General features: G+C 38.8%; 1 protein-coding gene across 3 annotated transcripts in view; it reads right to left on the bottom strand.

The window, feature by feature from the left end:
• Nucleotides 1-2,999: 2,999 nt before the first annotated feature.
• The window catches only part of edil3a (EGF like and discoidin domains 3a), a 130,817-nt gene continuing 117,657 nt past the window's right edge, over nucleotides 3,000-16,159 (bottom strand). For all 3 annotated transcript variants that reach the window (XM_026188922.2, XM_026188921.2, XM_080309138.1), the window contains 2 exons: nucleotides 15,331-15,486; nucleotides 3,000-3,296 (listed from right to left, as the gene is read on the bottom strand). In XM_026188922.2, the coding sequence (XP_026044707.1) occupies nucleotides 3,147-3,296; nucleotides 15,331-15,486 (306 nt within the window). In that variant the 3' untranslated portion in view covers nucleotides 3,000-3,146. The remainder of the gene's footprint in view (nucleotides 3,297-15,330; nucleotides 15,487-16,159) is intronic.

The raw sequence follows: 16,159 nt of genomic DNA, 5'->3' as shown, positions 1-16,159 counted from the left end.
GTACTCACTGTATAACTCATTGTATGTGTGTGTCTTTGTGAAATAGCACACATCCTGGGAAAAAAGGCTGTTGCGCTGTGGCTATTGAAAGAAGTTTGAAATTGAACTAATTTTGTAACAACAGTGAAACAGCAAAAGACTTATGATGCTAAAATGAAAAAGAAAACATAAAAAGCAAAGATAACTTTCTCTCTTTGAAATACTTGTGTGCTCCACTGTGTGGATGCTGCGTTCCCAGCCTTTAGAAAGGTGGGAAACTCTTTTTTGAAGCTATTATGTTTCCTACTAAAGTAATATCAATGGCATCAAAGATTTCAAAAAACACAAAGCAAACGTATCATTTTCACAGATATGTTTTTATTTGTCAAACTGAAAGAACTTTTTGTTTTGAAGCAATGTCTTTTTTTTTCCACTGTACAGAGTTTTAGATTCTCCTCTGCAGGCTTGAACCTAACTATTATTATGATGGGTACATTTTCTAGATAGTGGGTGACAGTGAGATTGAGGAAGTAAGAAATAATATGTGAACAGTTGACACTGAAATACAAAGACATGATGAGTTTCTATTTTTTTCCCCATTTGGACCCGTGAGATGCTTCAGTTTTACAATGCACAAGACAACTGATGGTGAATACAAAGTAAAGGCTATTAGATCTTTATGATATGCAAGAACACAATGTGCCTGTGGACATCCTTGTTGTACTGTACGCTTCAAATCATCATGCAAAATTCCACAAAGCTTTGCAGCACACCTGCTTTGTCATAAATGCTCACGACAAATTAACTACAAAGACAAACTGGAGCAGATCTTGGAAATACTTGATACTTGTCGATAAAGAATCACAGAGAATATGTAAAATATACAAGAGATACTCGTATACTTATGTGTGTCCTGTGATCATGAACCTATGAAGTGTCAATGGAGTCACCAGTTCACTCCAAAGACAAAGAAAAAGAAACACATAGGTAATCTACAGCAGACTTTCGATGTTACTTACACAAATACGTAACACTTAAATAACATCTTAACACACATCCGGTCCATTATAGCATACTGTATCATATCACACTGCCATTTACCAAACCTACACTACTGCCTATGCTTGGTTGTTAGGTAACTTCATTGTTAGGTTTTGTTTTTTAATTTCAGACTTTTTACCTTTTGTCTAGAAGCATTCATGATGTCTTTCTGTACTTTTCATCATTTCACATTGCAGAATTAAGTTAAAAAATAATGTTAGAGGATTTTTATTTTTATTCATTCATGCCATCAAAATATCTGTTAAAGGCTGATGCAGTTATTTCAGTACAGAATTCCTGTAAATTTCTCACTTTCTTTTTCAGAACTAGATTCTGAAAATATAAAATGAAGGGTTTGTTATGGGCCTGAAAGCTGACAAGGCTGAAGTGAAACATGGAGTATCACAGCGGAAGTGGCTCCTTTTGGATTTTATTGTTGCACTAGAGAGCTTTGGAAAAACTAGCCAAGAGTGGAAAACCCTTGAGCAATCCAGGTCCGATACAGGCCCACAAGCTCTGACACTACTGCAATACCTCAGGGTTTGTTTGCTTCCATTTATTTAACTGGCTAAACATTGCTGTTCATTTACTGCAGATGTAGCCAACAAGAGAAGCCATACAGTAAAAACTGCAAGTCTTTAAATATGTTTAGCAACCTGCAACCATTTGAAAATGCAGAGAGCAACAGTGGAAACACATATAAGCATTTTAATATTTTATTCCTATACTTTAATCCAGTATTTTAATAAAAGCTTATTATTCCATTTCCATAATTAATTTACAGCTCTGTTCTGTCACTCTGGTCATTGTAGGTCTGAGATGACGATAGTAATATGAGCAATTTTCCTGTCTTTTGAAAATGAGGAAATTAATTAAAGGTTTTCACTTATCAAGCCAAAGAAATTAAGGATATTAAGAAACTGCTTTCAGCGTTTGAGTTATGCATATATGGATGTTTTCAATAATTGCTTTCACTCATGTGGTATTTTCTTTAAATAATAACACAGAAATCTTCAACTAGGAGGCCAAAAATATGCGCTGTGGGTTAATATGGATAACATCTATCCTGAGCTTTTTTAATTGATTTGACTTAGATCTCCAAGACAACACGAGGACATTAAAAACATGTTGTGAATCTAACAGCTGAGACTGAAAAACCAAACAAAATAAAATAAATGCAAAATGGCAAACAAACAATAATAGCAAATAATCTTACATCTAGCAATAATCGAATGTTAAAAAAAATGTGAGCTAACATTTCAACTACATACAACCTTATAAGCCTCAGTGTCAGTGCTGCAGAACCACTTTAAACTGCAGCGCTTGCTTTTTGTCTCACATATCAGTCATCTTTATTAAGCTTTTGCAGTGTGTTGTAATGTTTCAGAACTATTTAAAAATGCACATAAAAATAGGTCTCTAAATCAAATCCATTTGCTTTCAGGGCTGGAGGTTTTAAATGATTTCTCATAATATATATTTATAGTTCACGCACCATGCAATTTCTTAGTCTTTTACATATAATACAAGAGCTTTAGCAGTGTTTTGATTGATGATGTAATGCCAGTGTCCATTAGGGAAAAGGCATGGCTTGAGGAGGTGCTGTATTCAAAGTAAAAACACATTTGATGATGAGATAACATGTCATCTACATGATCATTTAGACAGTTTAGTCATGGCATGAAGCTGGTTAATCATGTCCAATGAAGCACAACAGACAGATTTCACACATTTGTTAAAAAGTGACACTGTACAATAGCTTCTATGGCAACAAGTTAAAACCACAGGGAGACTCCCTTTCTGACACCACCCCCAAACCCACCCCTCCCATATATATATTATAGAAGTTCATTCCAAACAGGATGGCAAATCTTGAGAGGAATAAAAAGACAAAGATCACGCTTTAAATAGGAAAAACAAAAGGACAAACAGGGGCAGGGGCAGGTTTTAAATCATTGTACAAAAGAACAAACAGCAACCCATCACAACCAACGCATACTCTTGAAAAATCCATTGGAAATCAATTTCTTTTTACAGGTTGCACAGTTTATTTCTGAAGTACTTTGTGAGACACTCCAGTATGCCAAGGGACAAGGGGCGATGGGCAGAAAGATGAAGGAAAGGGTTTACTCTTCCTCTGTGCATCCGAGTATTTCTACACGCAAAGTGATCCTGCCGTACCACGACCAGGGAAGGATCCGAATGAACCGAGCGTAGATAGGCGGGTCTATCACGTTCTTTCTGTGTGTGTCGTTGTCAAAGTTCCCTTGGAATACCTGGAAAAATGACAACATGAATGGCTGTTAATGGTTAGTTGACTCGATTGTTTCTGCAAAAACAAATCCCCATGGAAAGAATTGAAATGCAATATTCATGTCCAATATTCTAGCCACATGCTTCAACGTGCGTCATGTGTGAAGACAAAGAGAGAAATCACGCACACATACAACCAAAAGTATTTTCGGTAGGGGGTTGCAAAACGTTCTTGGTGCATTTCTCATTTGATTTCTACAGACTGTTACCTTGAAGACCTCATGCTTGAACTGGTAATGAATGAAGTGCAGCCAATAAGAATTTCAATCTAAACATGACCAGAAAGAGAACATTCCCACAACTCAGTCCTATTCGTGGTTTCTTTTATGCACTATGCGAACATATCAACAGTTTCCCCCCTGGGGAAGATTGCGCATTGTTAGAGTGGCACAGCTGGAAGTGCCACCTTCATAATTAGTCAAAAACATCAGCTGCTGTTTCTCCTCCTTACTGAATGTTGTTAAGTAGCCTGCACCTCAGGCTTGTTGGTGCTGTTTTCCTTCAGTTTTGCCACACAGTCTTGAATTCTTCACTTTGGCTTTGGCATAATGTTATTTTAAAAAAAAGCCCTGCAGTTTTCTTCAATATTGGCTCCATAAAAGTCATTACATGTTGTGCTAGAGAATAACATGCATTCTGATAGATATTAATGAACACGCCTACTCCTCATATAGTCACCATCATTCATACGACAGTGTGCAAAAGTCTCGAACTACCCCTCGTTTCTTCTTGTAATTTTTTTTAAAGTGGTCTTTAAAAAAATACACATTTCATTGAATCTAAAATTCCAAAGAGAACATAGTTTCTGCAGCCAGTGGTGCTGGGGATTTTGTTAACATTGATAGAAACGCAAAGTTTTGGTTACAGTTGTTGATACATCAGTAGATCTGCATGTCTCTTTTTGTCTAATTCACATTTTTTTGTTGAGAGATGATTTTTTTTGCAGACCATATCACCCTAGTTTTGGGAAAATATAATTTCATAGAGATTCAATGAAAATTAAGAACTTTAAGGTGAACCATAAATAAACAGGTCAGTGACTGACCAGCTATTACAAACAACTATAATTGTCACACTGGTATGCATGCTCTGTTGTTAATTATTACAAGCTTTGGTGTGTGTTTAATAGACTGTACAATGAAGTATATTAAGGAGAAATGCATCTACAGGGAGTGCTTCATTGACGAATATGATCATTTCAATTAAACAGATATGATTATGCCTGCGTAATTGGGATGAAATGGGATTCGGTGTTGTGTGGAATGAAAAAATCAGTGGGCTAAATCCAAGCAGGTGCTAGAAATGGGGCTTCACATCTTTTGAGTAAATACTCATCTAATCCCCTTTCAAATATTCATAGTGGCATTAAGAATTTTGGAGAAAAAAAAACAGTTCAGACTGTGTGATTCAACCAAATATTCACAGACTGTACAGTGTTTTCTAAAACACCAGGCCAGAGAGGAGATTTGAAGATTTAAGTATTAAGCACCAGCTTCGGTTTTGTATAAATGTCCTCTGCACATCCAAATGTCCTCATCAAACATAAGCGCAGAATTGTTTTCTAGTCAATCGGGTAAAATAATCTTAAATGAAAAGGATGAAAAGCCGATTGTTTTAGGCAAGCCAGTATAACTTTGAATAGGACAAATTATGCATAGAAAAACACGAGGCAAAGTGCTTTCTTGTTCACTGGTATAGTGGCAACATGAGAAAATAACTGTGCAATCAAAGTACACAATATAAATTACGCATTCAACACAGAGAACGAATGCGAATCATTGTCATATTAGACATGGGGGAACTGTCGCTTCGAAACCATTATGTATAAAGTCTAAGATTGTCAAGTCAACTGGGAACCGTAACGAGGATCCCAACAGATGCGACTCAAATGCATGAGTCACTCTCAGACAGCTTGAATAAGAAGGTCTTTACTTGCAACAAAGTTTGCTACACAGTCCAAATAAATCTGGCTGTATCCCACCCAAAAAAAGTGCTACACAACAGCAGTATCAATAACACAACAGTACAATCTAATGACTACAAGGAGAATGTGAGGAGAAACAGCTGGAATGTGAGACACAAAAACACTGAGTTTAGCTGCCACAGGGGAAAAGGAACACAGGAGAAGAGGGTTACTGGATATGGTTGATACTAACGAGGGCAGGGGGATCTGATCAAATGGGCAGGAAATACGTGAGAGTGAAAATGAAAAATAGCACAACTCAAAAATTTGATAATCATGACAAACAAATGCAAGAAAAAGAGGACAGAACTAAACGTGAAAAATTGAAAAGCTGAAATTTATTTATTGTTCTTTTCTTACATTTCAATAAATACTGAGTTTATCCATCTACAGCATTTTTTAGAAGTAGTTACTGTCAAAGAAAATGCAACAAAAGGTTTAGGCTACTATTAATTATACATAATTATATAGCATCTGCACTAACAATGTTTAACGAGGTATGCTATTCTTATTTTCTTATTTTCATCACCTCAGTTTATTTCTCGGACGCTGCTAGAGGAGCTTTGCATTCAAAGTTCATGCAATACAATATTGCATGAACGATATTCATGCAATATTGCATGAAAGATACTATACTGCTCAAATTACAGAGAAAGCTATTGTATAAATCATGGCTTAAAATATCAGATACTCTCATGACTCACTTGGTATCTATTTACAGATGGACATATAAGACATTATGGTCTGCAATCAATGCACAATGGCGTGACAATCAAACCTCTTATTTCTCTTCTAACCAGGTGCGTTTCGATTAACTCGTCTCTGACTAATTCTTTAGTTAGCATGTCTGCCCCTATGGTTTTCATTTTCTGGCTCCTGCGTGAGTTACTCTTAATGGGAACATAAGCTGAAGGTGACAGGTGTACTCTTTCATTACTTTCCTTATTTTTGGGTCACCTTTTCATTCTACATTCTTTTTTATCATTTTCCTCCTTCAGTGAAACCCATTCTCTTCCCCTCTCTTTCTCATCTATATTGTAGCACAGAGCTTAGACTGTAGTCAGACAAGGTTTGTATCTGGTGCAAACAACATCACATGGAATCCTGCTCTCTGTCAGTTTCCTAGTCTTTTCCGTCTCTTTGTTCTGCTGTTTTTGAGTGCTTAAAAAAAAAAAAAAGCATTATATTTTAGGTTTCCTTTTGTCTATTGTTCCGTGCTTCAATGTGTAACAGATTTACACAGTTTCTGTCTAATGAGTCAATCACATAAGTCATTTTCCATCTGCATCCGAATTTAATCACTTATTTTGCTTTTTCGGGATGATAACGATCCAAAAGTTGTACAATAACACATTTTTTATGATTCCTCTGGTTTTCAACAAGAAGACTACACAAGATTAAACATATGTGAATTTTATAGAGCATTTGGAATGAACTTTTCCTGAACTCTGTTCCCATCTTGCCTCTCGGTCGTTGCCTTTCAGTTAGGAGAAACAAAAATATACTGTCAGAAAAGAGAGTATGCAACAGCTTAGGGTTGTATTTTGGTACCAGATACATTTATGAAGAAATACTTCACATTCTGGTCTTTGTTAGTGACTGTACAGTCCACAGTCAACACAAGCATCAAGACATCAGACGGACCAACCTTATTACTTAGGAATGAATTTGACTGGCGTAATTTGGTACGTGCTCTTGCATAGAAGTGTCCCATTTATTTCAGGAGGTTTAATGTTACATTTTCTGTGGTATTTGGCAATTATTGTTCATACTGTAGTACAATAAATGCGTTTCACAAAACGAGTATTAATTGATCAACAGTGCTGATTCTTCAAGAACAACATTTCTAAACAATTCTGTGGGCATTTCTTTCAACTTTTTTAGTATTTGACAACATTATTTCAACCTGAGAAATGTGTCACATGCAGGAGTCTCACTGTGACTTTAGGTAGCACGTTATAAAAGGCAGAAGAGGGAGGCCATAAAGCCAGCAGCTGATCGAAATATGACAGAGATGTCTGCCAGACTATCCAGGGACATGCCAGGTCGCACACAATGTATATAAATCTACTCTTTGGAACAGGGTATGTGAAGAATCACAATAAAAGGACAAATAATGTGTGGAGGAAAACAAAAAAAAGATGGGGGATGGGAAGGTGTTGAAGATTTCCTCCACATCAACAGGATAATGGCAAACACCCTCCAGTGTTTCAAGTCATTCAGAGACGGGAAAGACATAAAGATGCAATTTTGAATCACTTGGCATAGTTAAACACATCTAAAACTGATGTAAAAGACTGATGCAAACTAAAGGAAAACTGGATCATTTCTCAAGAGCAAGAAAAGGAAGTCTCTGAAAAATGTATAAACAGCATGTTATCATTAGGTTTGCATACTGTAAACACACATAAAGATTCAGATTTCCAAATTCCAGTTATTTAACAGGTTTTATGATTTTTTTTTTCCTATGCTGATCAGTTTGTCTAACATAGAAAATTTTGCATAAAAATGTACAAAACTTGCAATTTTACTTCCAGGCCCAGGGAGGGTTCCCGGAGGTGAGCTCTTGGTGGCCAGACCTTAGTTCACGGGGCCTGGCCGGGCACAGCCCGAGGAAGGGAGACAGGCCCACCCTCCTGTAGGTCCACCACCTGGGGGTGGACACCCTGGAGGACAACTCCCCGGGTCCCGAGACTAGCAACTGGGGCACTGAACCTCACCTCTCTGGTGGGGAAACAGCCTGAGCTAGTGCGTAAGGCTGAGAGGTACCGACTAGATATTTGATCCTTATACAACTGTTGCAAGCGCTTGGTCCGCACAGCCGACAGTATGTTGGACTCTTTGTTACCCATTCTGTTCATAATTTTTATGGACAGACTTTCTAGGCATAGCCAAGCGTCATCAGGCGGTGGCCTCGCCACCTCATTCACATGAGAATGAGAATCAGCACCTCCAAGTGTGAGGCCATGGTTCTCAGGTGGAAAAGGGTTTAGTGCCCACTCCAGTTCATAGACGAGTTCCTGTCCCAAATGGAGTTTAAGTACCTCGGGATCATATTCTAGAGTGAGGGGAGAAGGGAGCGGGAGATCAAATAACAATCCTATGGCTACAGTGATGCACACACTGTACTGGTCTGTCGTGGTGAGGAGAAAGCTGATTGTAAAAGCGAAGCTCTTGATTTACTGGTCAATCTACATCCCTACCCTCGCCTATGGTCACGAGCTTTGGGTACTGACCGAAGGAACGACATCGCAGATGCTAATGGCAGAAAAGAGCTTTTTCCGAATGGTGGCTGGCCTCTCCCTTAGAGATAAGGTGAGGAGTTCGGAGCAGAGCTTCGACTCCTCCACATTGAAAAGGGCCAGTTGAAGTGGTTAGGGCCCCTTGGGCTCCCTCCTGGGTGAGGTGAGATGAGGTGAGGTAAGGTAAGTTGTTCTGGATATGTCCCCGGGGCAGACCCAGGACACGCTGGAGAGATTATATTATATTATACATACATACACACACATATATATATATATATTATATTATATCTCTCCAAGGGGACACCTTGGTGTTCCCTGGGCCAAGCTGGAGGAGTTGGCCAGCGAGAGGGAGGTCTGGACTTTTCTGCTTGGGCTCCTGCTTCTACGACCTGACCCGGATGAACAGAGGAAAATGGATGGATGGATGGATATGATTCCACAGCAAAACAGGGAAAGGCATTGTTTAAAAAAATTAAGGCAGTTTCAAGCATCTTTGGAGTTTTGTTATTAATAAAAGATTACTAAATATACAATCTGTAATTACTTATTATTACTGCCTTTGTTCTTGCTTTTGTCCAGTGACAGCTAAGATGGACTGCAGGCGTGCAATGACCCTGAATTTAATAAATGGTTAAGAAAATATGATATTTGGATGGCTGGATGGATGGATGGATGGACAGATTGATCGATATGCTTTGTACTTGAGTTAGAACAGTGGCAGAACCTGTTATTACTGTAACTGGAATTAGAATCTATTAAGCAGAAGACAAATGACAGTTTTTATTTGTTTTCTAAGGGAAGAAGAAGAAAACAAACTATGCGTAGCTGAGTATAAACAAGCCCAACCTGCCATGCGTGACTTGCAGAAGTGACAGTGACAATAAAGGAGTTGGCAACTGACAGGTGAAGCCAAGTGTTAATAATTGTGCCACGGATAACTGAAACACTTAACAATGTGGCAGTGTTTTATTCTAAACTGTAAGTTTATTTGAACTGCTGCAAAATTCACAAAGCTATGTTGATAATTCTGAAGAAAAGGAGACTCTGAATCAGGTGGTGTTTTTGCATGTATTACTTTTCTTGGAATAGTAAACTTAGTCAAATATGCTGAAGCTAGTTGCCTCTACCTTCACACTAAACAAAGAGATTATGCAGCAATGAAGGCATAATGACAAAGAGCACATGTCACTATGTGTGCATTCGGAGTGACACAGCAGCCACAACTGCTCCGAACTATTGATTTTCCTGACAGTCAGGAGCATTATGAGGTGAGGCCCTATGCGACTCTAGAGCTGCAACTCAGCCCATACTACATTATTTAAACCTGCTGCACAGGTCAAGGAATCAGGTCGCTCAGATCTCTTTGCTCTCTAACCCCTTGTTGCCCAGAGCCGCCTGCGGTAATACCAGGAAAACTCACATACGTCTTCAGTGAAAGGTCAAAAGCATCATGCGAGGTGCGAAAGAGGCAGTCACGCTGCATCAAACTGAAACGCACATCGAGACCAGTCTTTGAGGGGGTCAGCAATACGTTACCTAGTTATGTGTTTTTGTAATCCTGAGGTGCACAGTGGACCGCAGCTACTAAATACTACTACCATGGGTTCATTTTAGGTATGTCGGTATTCAAACCCATCTAGTATTCAGTTACCCTCTGACCTGAATGGAATTGAAGGCTCTGATGACTAATTAACCCAGGTCACCTGAGTAAAACACTATTAAACATAAATCAATTACTTTTGTGCTTGATTGAACCCATCGACGGACTGTTTCAATACTGACACCAATGCAAGAGCGGTGGTGCAGGACAAGGTAACATAGTGACCCACGTGCGGAAAGGGAATCCAGCTTAGCCGATATGTAGGATTATGGATGTGTCTCAGTGTAATTATGTTTAAACAATGGACTTTGCTCTTACTTGTCTCAGTTACAAGTGCAGTACAGCAGTATGTGGGATTGGTGTACAAAGAAAAGGCAAACAGGGCACTCTATAGATTTTGTAGAGGGATACTGTTGTGCGTGCACCGCTGGGCCCTGCTTTGACAACATCTGTATTCTGACAGAGTCTCCTCTCTCAATCTAGATCTAACTGCCTGCAGCCTCTGCCACACAGGAGCTGGAGGGGGGAGCTGAGAAGAATACTTACAAGCCTCTACCACTGTGTTGGAAATAGGCAAACACACACACGGACATACACACACACAAACTTTCACAGTATATCCCTGCCAAGTCAAGCATTGTGGTGTGGCAGGAGGAGCCTCGGGAGTCTAACAGCCAAATGTGTCCTCTAGCATTAATGGCTGCTTCGGCTGACTGAAGGGGGAAAACACCTTGAAGAATCATACATCTGAACAGCCACTTGGCTCCAGCAAGGGACAAACTGATTGACATTTGCTGAAGTCTTGCAAAACACGCCCGCCCTCTAATACAGAGCACACATGCTCGGAGTGACGGTATAGTCTTAGCTCTTCTCTGAATTATACAGCAATAACAACACAGGAGAGAACAAAAAAATGTGGAGCTGAAACTAGACTTAAAAATAAATGTATCATTCTCTTGAGATACAACCAGTATTTTTCCTTCTTTCACGTTCTAACTCAGATGACGCTTAGAAAACATTCATTCCAAGGTATTGAAATTGTCTGAGTATAAATCATGGTGAGCATGCCTGGCCCTCAGCCAAAGATCACCACGGGTGTTACAAACTCCTCAAGCAAAGAATATGACCTGTAGAAATGGAAAATTATTTCCAGGGATCTGCTACTTCACTGGATCCCCAGCAAAGATAAGGGGATAAACTGAGAGCAGCTGTTGGTGTCAACGAAGCGCTGCTTTGATCTATCGTGTATCAGAGACAAACAAAAATGGAAGCTCTTTTCTAAGACTGCAACTCCCCTCGTGGTTGCATGCCTCCATCAGTGGGTCACACTGCAGTTTAAATCAGTGTTTCCATTTTGCTCAGTGATGGGAGTGATTCCTCATTTGAGGTTATGTTTTGCTGTGTATGTACTGTAATAGTGTGTAGTTTCAGAGAGGAAAAACAAGTTAAATTCTTCATCTTCTCGGTTTGGCCAATTATTTTGATTTGGAAAGACAACGTGTTGATAGACGCTAATGTTTCAAATATGGATCTTGCTGAAAAGAAGCAGGAAGTTATAATTCTTCAATGCTTCACAAACATCTTCAACCCAGTAGCACAGTTACACAATTTTTTTTATTGAATGTTACACAGAGGGGATCTTTGACCTGCTGATGCTGCAAGTGAGCAGTAGTGCCAAATTCAAAATAAAATTCTCAAGGTGTTTCAAAAATATGTTGACAAAAAAGAAAAAGAAAAAAGACAGGACACTGCCTCAACTTAATGCCTGCTACGGGCACCGGTAACCTCTTCAAACTGCTCAGAAACAGTTTATCTAAGAAAGCCTGAAAATATCTGTGCACAAACTACAGAGTATGACCCACAGCTGGGCTATGATACAAAGCATGACAGAAAACTAGTAACTAAAGGATGTTAAACTCAGTGTCGTCTTATTGTACTATTGGTTTAAAAAAATCACTTATAGATGTATATACTGGAATACAGATTCTGAATCCAAAAATTCCAGTCTGCCTTCAGATATTAAAGTGCTCAAATTATGCCTTGTGAGGTTTTATTTGTCTGTTATACTTTCTTTATTCATGTAAAGAATTCCATGCTGTTCTCTCCCAGGAAACATGGTACTTCTCTTCATCATTAAGTAACACAATGGCATAATGGCTACTTACCTAGTTCCTTTGGTACATTCTCAAACAAGTGCTTCAACTAAATCCACATGCAGCCAGATGCCATGCAGTCCACTATCAATTCCTCGCTAGAGTACCTTCTGCTAATTCTTACTCGAAAATATCTCAGCTATGAACAAAGCACACCAAATGTTCTGCTGCTGGTTGCAACGGTGAACACAAGAGTCTTCATGCTCTCACAGCTTCTGAGCTGTTTTACTTCTGATGGCAATGTTGCAGCAATAACAAGGCAATCACCATGTGTTTAATGGTAGAATGGCACAAAGCTATGTACTAGCCACTCTAATAGAGATGACTTTCCATTGAAAATATTCCCAGTTTTCTGTTTCTGTTGTCAGACAATAAACAGAGCATAAAATAGAGACATACAGCGTAACACATTAAGACTACTGGAAACCTGCCGCTTGGCATATTTTTCAACCTCTGCTCTGTGCTGACAAAACAATCATTTACATAATGTGCCGTGATTTACACTTAAAACGACTTGTTTTCTGTTAGCAGAAACTAACCTGAGTTAAGGTGGTGAAGCACTTCACCAAAGCTGCCTGACCATAGACAGCACAAAAGATAAGCTGTTTCAAGCCGTTTTGGTATTTTCAAACTGACTTGCTAAAGCACATTTCAGTATCCAGTGATCACATCTCGAAAAATCTTCCTTTTTGACACCAAAATGTAATAAATAGACTTAATGCTTTATAATTATGCAGTATAACCTGAAATGACTTTGACTATAAACCCATTAGCAAAATGTCAACAGCTCCTGCAGAGGACAGCTCTCGCCTCCTGGTGGCCGTTACAAAAAACTGCAGGTTTAAGGGCAGTTATGCATTAGCTTCATTTGTTCAGATCTGGAAACCAGCTCCATCTTTTATACTGTCTATGTGTCTGACTTTCTTCATGCCCACTGACCAATCAGAGGAGGATGGACTTTTTGGGAGGTGACCAATAAATGAGCTAAAACAGAATGATTCAAACAGATGTGATGATGATGAGTGATGATGTTTTGCATCGTCAAACTAATTTAGATACTAGACAAAGACAATGTGGCTAAATACAAAATGCAGTTTAAAGATTAGTTCATTAATTTACAGGAAAAAAATTAGCCTTAGCCCGTTGTAAAAAAAAAGCTGTTGGCCACTGAACCTAACAACTGGCTGTGTCAACCCTTGGAAGCAAGAGCTACAATCAAGCATTTGTGATAACTGGCAATGAGTCTTTCCCATCACTGTGGAGGAATTATGGCCCACTCTTCTTTGCAGAATTGTTTTAATTCAACCACACTGGAGGGCTTTCCTGCATGAATGGCCTGTTTAATGTCATACAGAAACATCTCAATTGGATTAAGCAGCCTCAGACCATCAGACTATGATGTTCTTTTTATAAAATGCTGCGTTAGTTTTACACCAGATGCAACAAAACTCAAAGCTTCCAAAAAGTTTAGCTTTTGTCTCATCAATCCACAGAATCATTCCCCATATGTTTTTAGATCAAAGATGTTTTTGGTAAATGTGAGATGAGCATTTGCGTTATTTTAAGTCAGCAGTGGTTTTCTCTTTAAACTCTCCCATGGATGCCATTTTTGCCCAGTCTTTTTCTCACTGTTGAATCATGAACGTTGACCTTAACTGAGACAAGTGAAGCTTGCAGTTCTTTAGATGTTGTTCTGGGTTCTTTTGTGACCTCCTGGATGAGTCATCGATGCGCTCTTGGAGTAATTTTGGTAGGCCGGCCACTCCTCGGAAGGTTCACCACTGTTTTAACTTTTCTCCATTTTTGGATAATGACTCTCACTGTGGTTCGCTGGAGTCCCAAAGTCTCCGAAATTGCTTTGTAACCATTTGCAGACTGATAGATGTCAGTGAATTTATTTCTCAGCTGTTTCTTTAGATCATAGCATGATATGTTTCTTTTTCAGGCCTGGGTGTGGTTAATGACATGGAACTTAGCTAAGCAAAAACATGGTTAATCACAGTTAATTCATGATTTATCAAAGAGGGACAATTACTTGCTTGCATAGAGGCAGAGTGGTTTCTCCTTTATAAATGAAATCATCATTTAAAATCTGCATTTTGCATTTACTCCAGTTATCTTTGTCTAATATCAAAATTAGTTCGATGATGTGAAATGTGTGATAAATATGCATAAACATAAGAACTAAGGTAGGGCTGTTCTGACAAAACCAAATTCACAAATTTTAACAGCTGGACTTTGTTTCATTAATAGTTATGAGTCAGTTATTTATTAATACAAATGTCATCTCCAGTTGAAAACTAATTTAACTATTGTAACTATTTTAAAATGTTAAATATTTTGAAATCATCTACAAAGCCTAAATGGATTTAAGTTAGACTGGAGAATAAACAAAGTATACAGTATATTATCCCAAAGCTGTTTCATGCTAAGCGTATTTGGCTTCTTGAATTCGACACATCAGCATTGGATGAATCAGAATGAAGAGGTAGGCCTTATCGTTCAATAGCACAGCAAGATCGAAAAGTAAACACAGATTGTCTTGCAATCAGTATCTGAAAGACAAGACGCTCCAGCTTTAGCTGTTAGCCTGTGTCTGCAGGTTCCCTGATATCAACAAAGAGCCCGCTGCAGCTCTGCACTGTCTCTGTTGTTGTGGGCGATTGGAATGGACATTTGTACTCTGCTGAAGGACCGTAAACAAGATTTTCAGCATAGCACCGGCCTGGCCAGGTTGACAGGGTGGTCTTATCTGATCTCAAACCAGAGAAAGGCAATAGGACAGACCAGGACAGACCAGGACAGCTCAGTTTGAGACGCTGATAAGAAGATGCTAAGAGGAAATGGAAAGGAGAAACAGACAGCTTCCAAGATGAACATTTTCACAATTTAACACCTTATAACACATTTACACATCTTTTTGATATTTGCTACGTTTTTGTCTGCTTCAGGTTTATTTGGCTGAGTGAGACCCTTCGTTCAAATAAAATAAAATAAAAACCAATCAAATCAATATGTAGTGTAAAAGCAACTTACCTTGTCCTTGCCCTGCTTCTCATCTTGATATACATTCCACTGCTCTCCATCATTACTGAAAGCGACTTTATATGAGCCAACAAACTGGACATGGCCGAAGTCTTTCGCTCCCTGGGTGATGATACCTGTCACCTTGGTTGGCACAAGCAAGTCCACCTGAGAGGAGCAAAGCCCAAGGAGGGATGGGAGCAGAGAGAAGGAGAGGCAAAACCAGAATGATAAATTCGATTGCTCAACAAACTCAGGTAGGAAAGTGTCAGATATGCTAAGTTTTCAGGATTAAGTCAGCATTTTTCCTTTCGATTTTATCTGAGGATTTACTGAATAAAGACACCGGGCGCCAGTCAAGTCAGTTTCAATTATTCACAGAATATTGAACAACAAGGCTAAGTCCACAATCTCGCCTCAGCAAAACAGAAATTGCATGCTGCAGCAGCTTCTGAGACCCACACTGCTCCATTTGGGTTAATTTTTAATAGGTTCTCATTTGTTGCAAACAATTTACTGCGCAAGGGTTCCAGGCAGTAAATACACAAACTGTTACATTTATAGGCTTTTTAATGTTCAATTATGCTTTATTATATTCAAAAGTACATAACACTGTTGGTCTGAAACAAAAAATGAAGTTAAGAAGAATTTCAGGATACAGGCTACACTTTGAACCAAGGAGATGATAATCAAGCTTTTTGGGGCGAGATTTTACCACCATGATAATTATGTTAAATAAATATTGCATTCATTAAGTGAAAGGGATTGAAAGTAATTTTTAATCTAGTCCTCAGCAAAGCCATGCATAACTTTAAGGTTTAAGTGCAGTATTACTAAATAA

Source organism: Astatotilapia calliptera, chromosome 12 (assembly GCF_964374335.1).
Source record: "Astatotilapia calliptera chromosome 12, fAstCal68.1, whole genome shotgun sequence".
In the NCBI taxonomy this organism is placed as follows: domain Eukaryota; kingdom Metazoa; phylum Chordata; class Actinopteri; order Cichliformes; family Cichlidae; genus Astatotilapia; species Astatotilapia calliptera.
The sequence above is the reverse complement of the archived record's forward strand: the minus strand, read 5'-3'. Positions and strand labels throughout refer to the sequence as shown.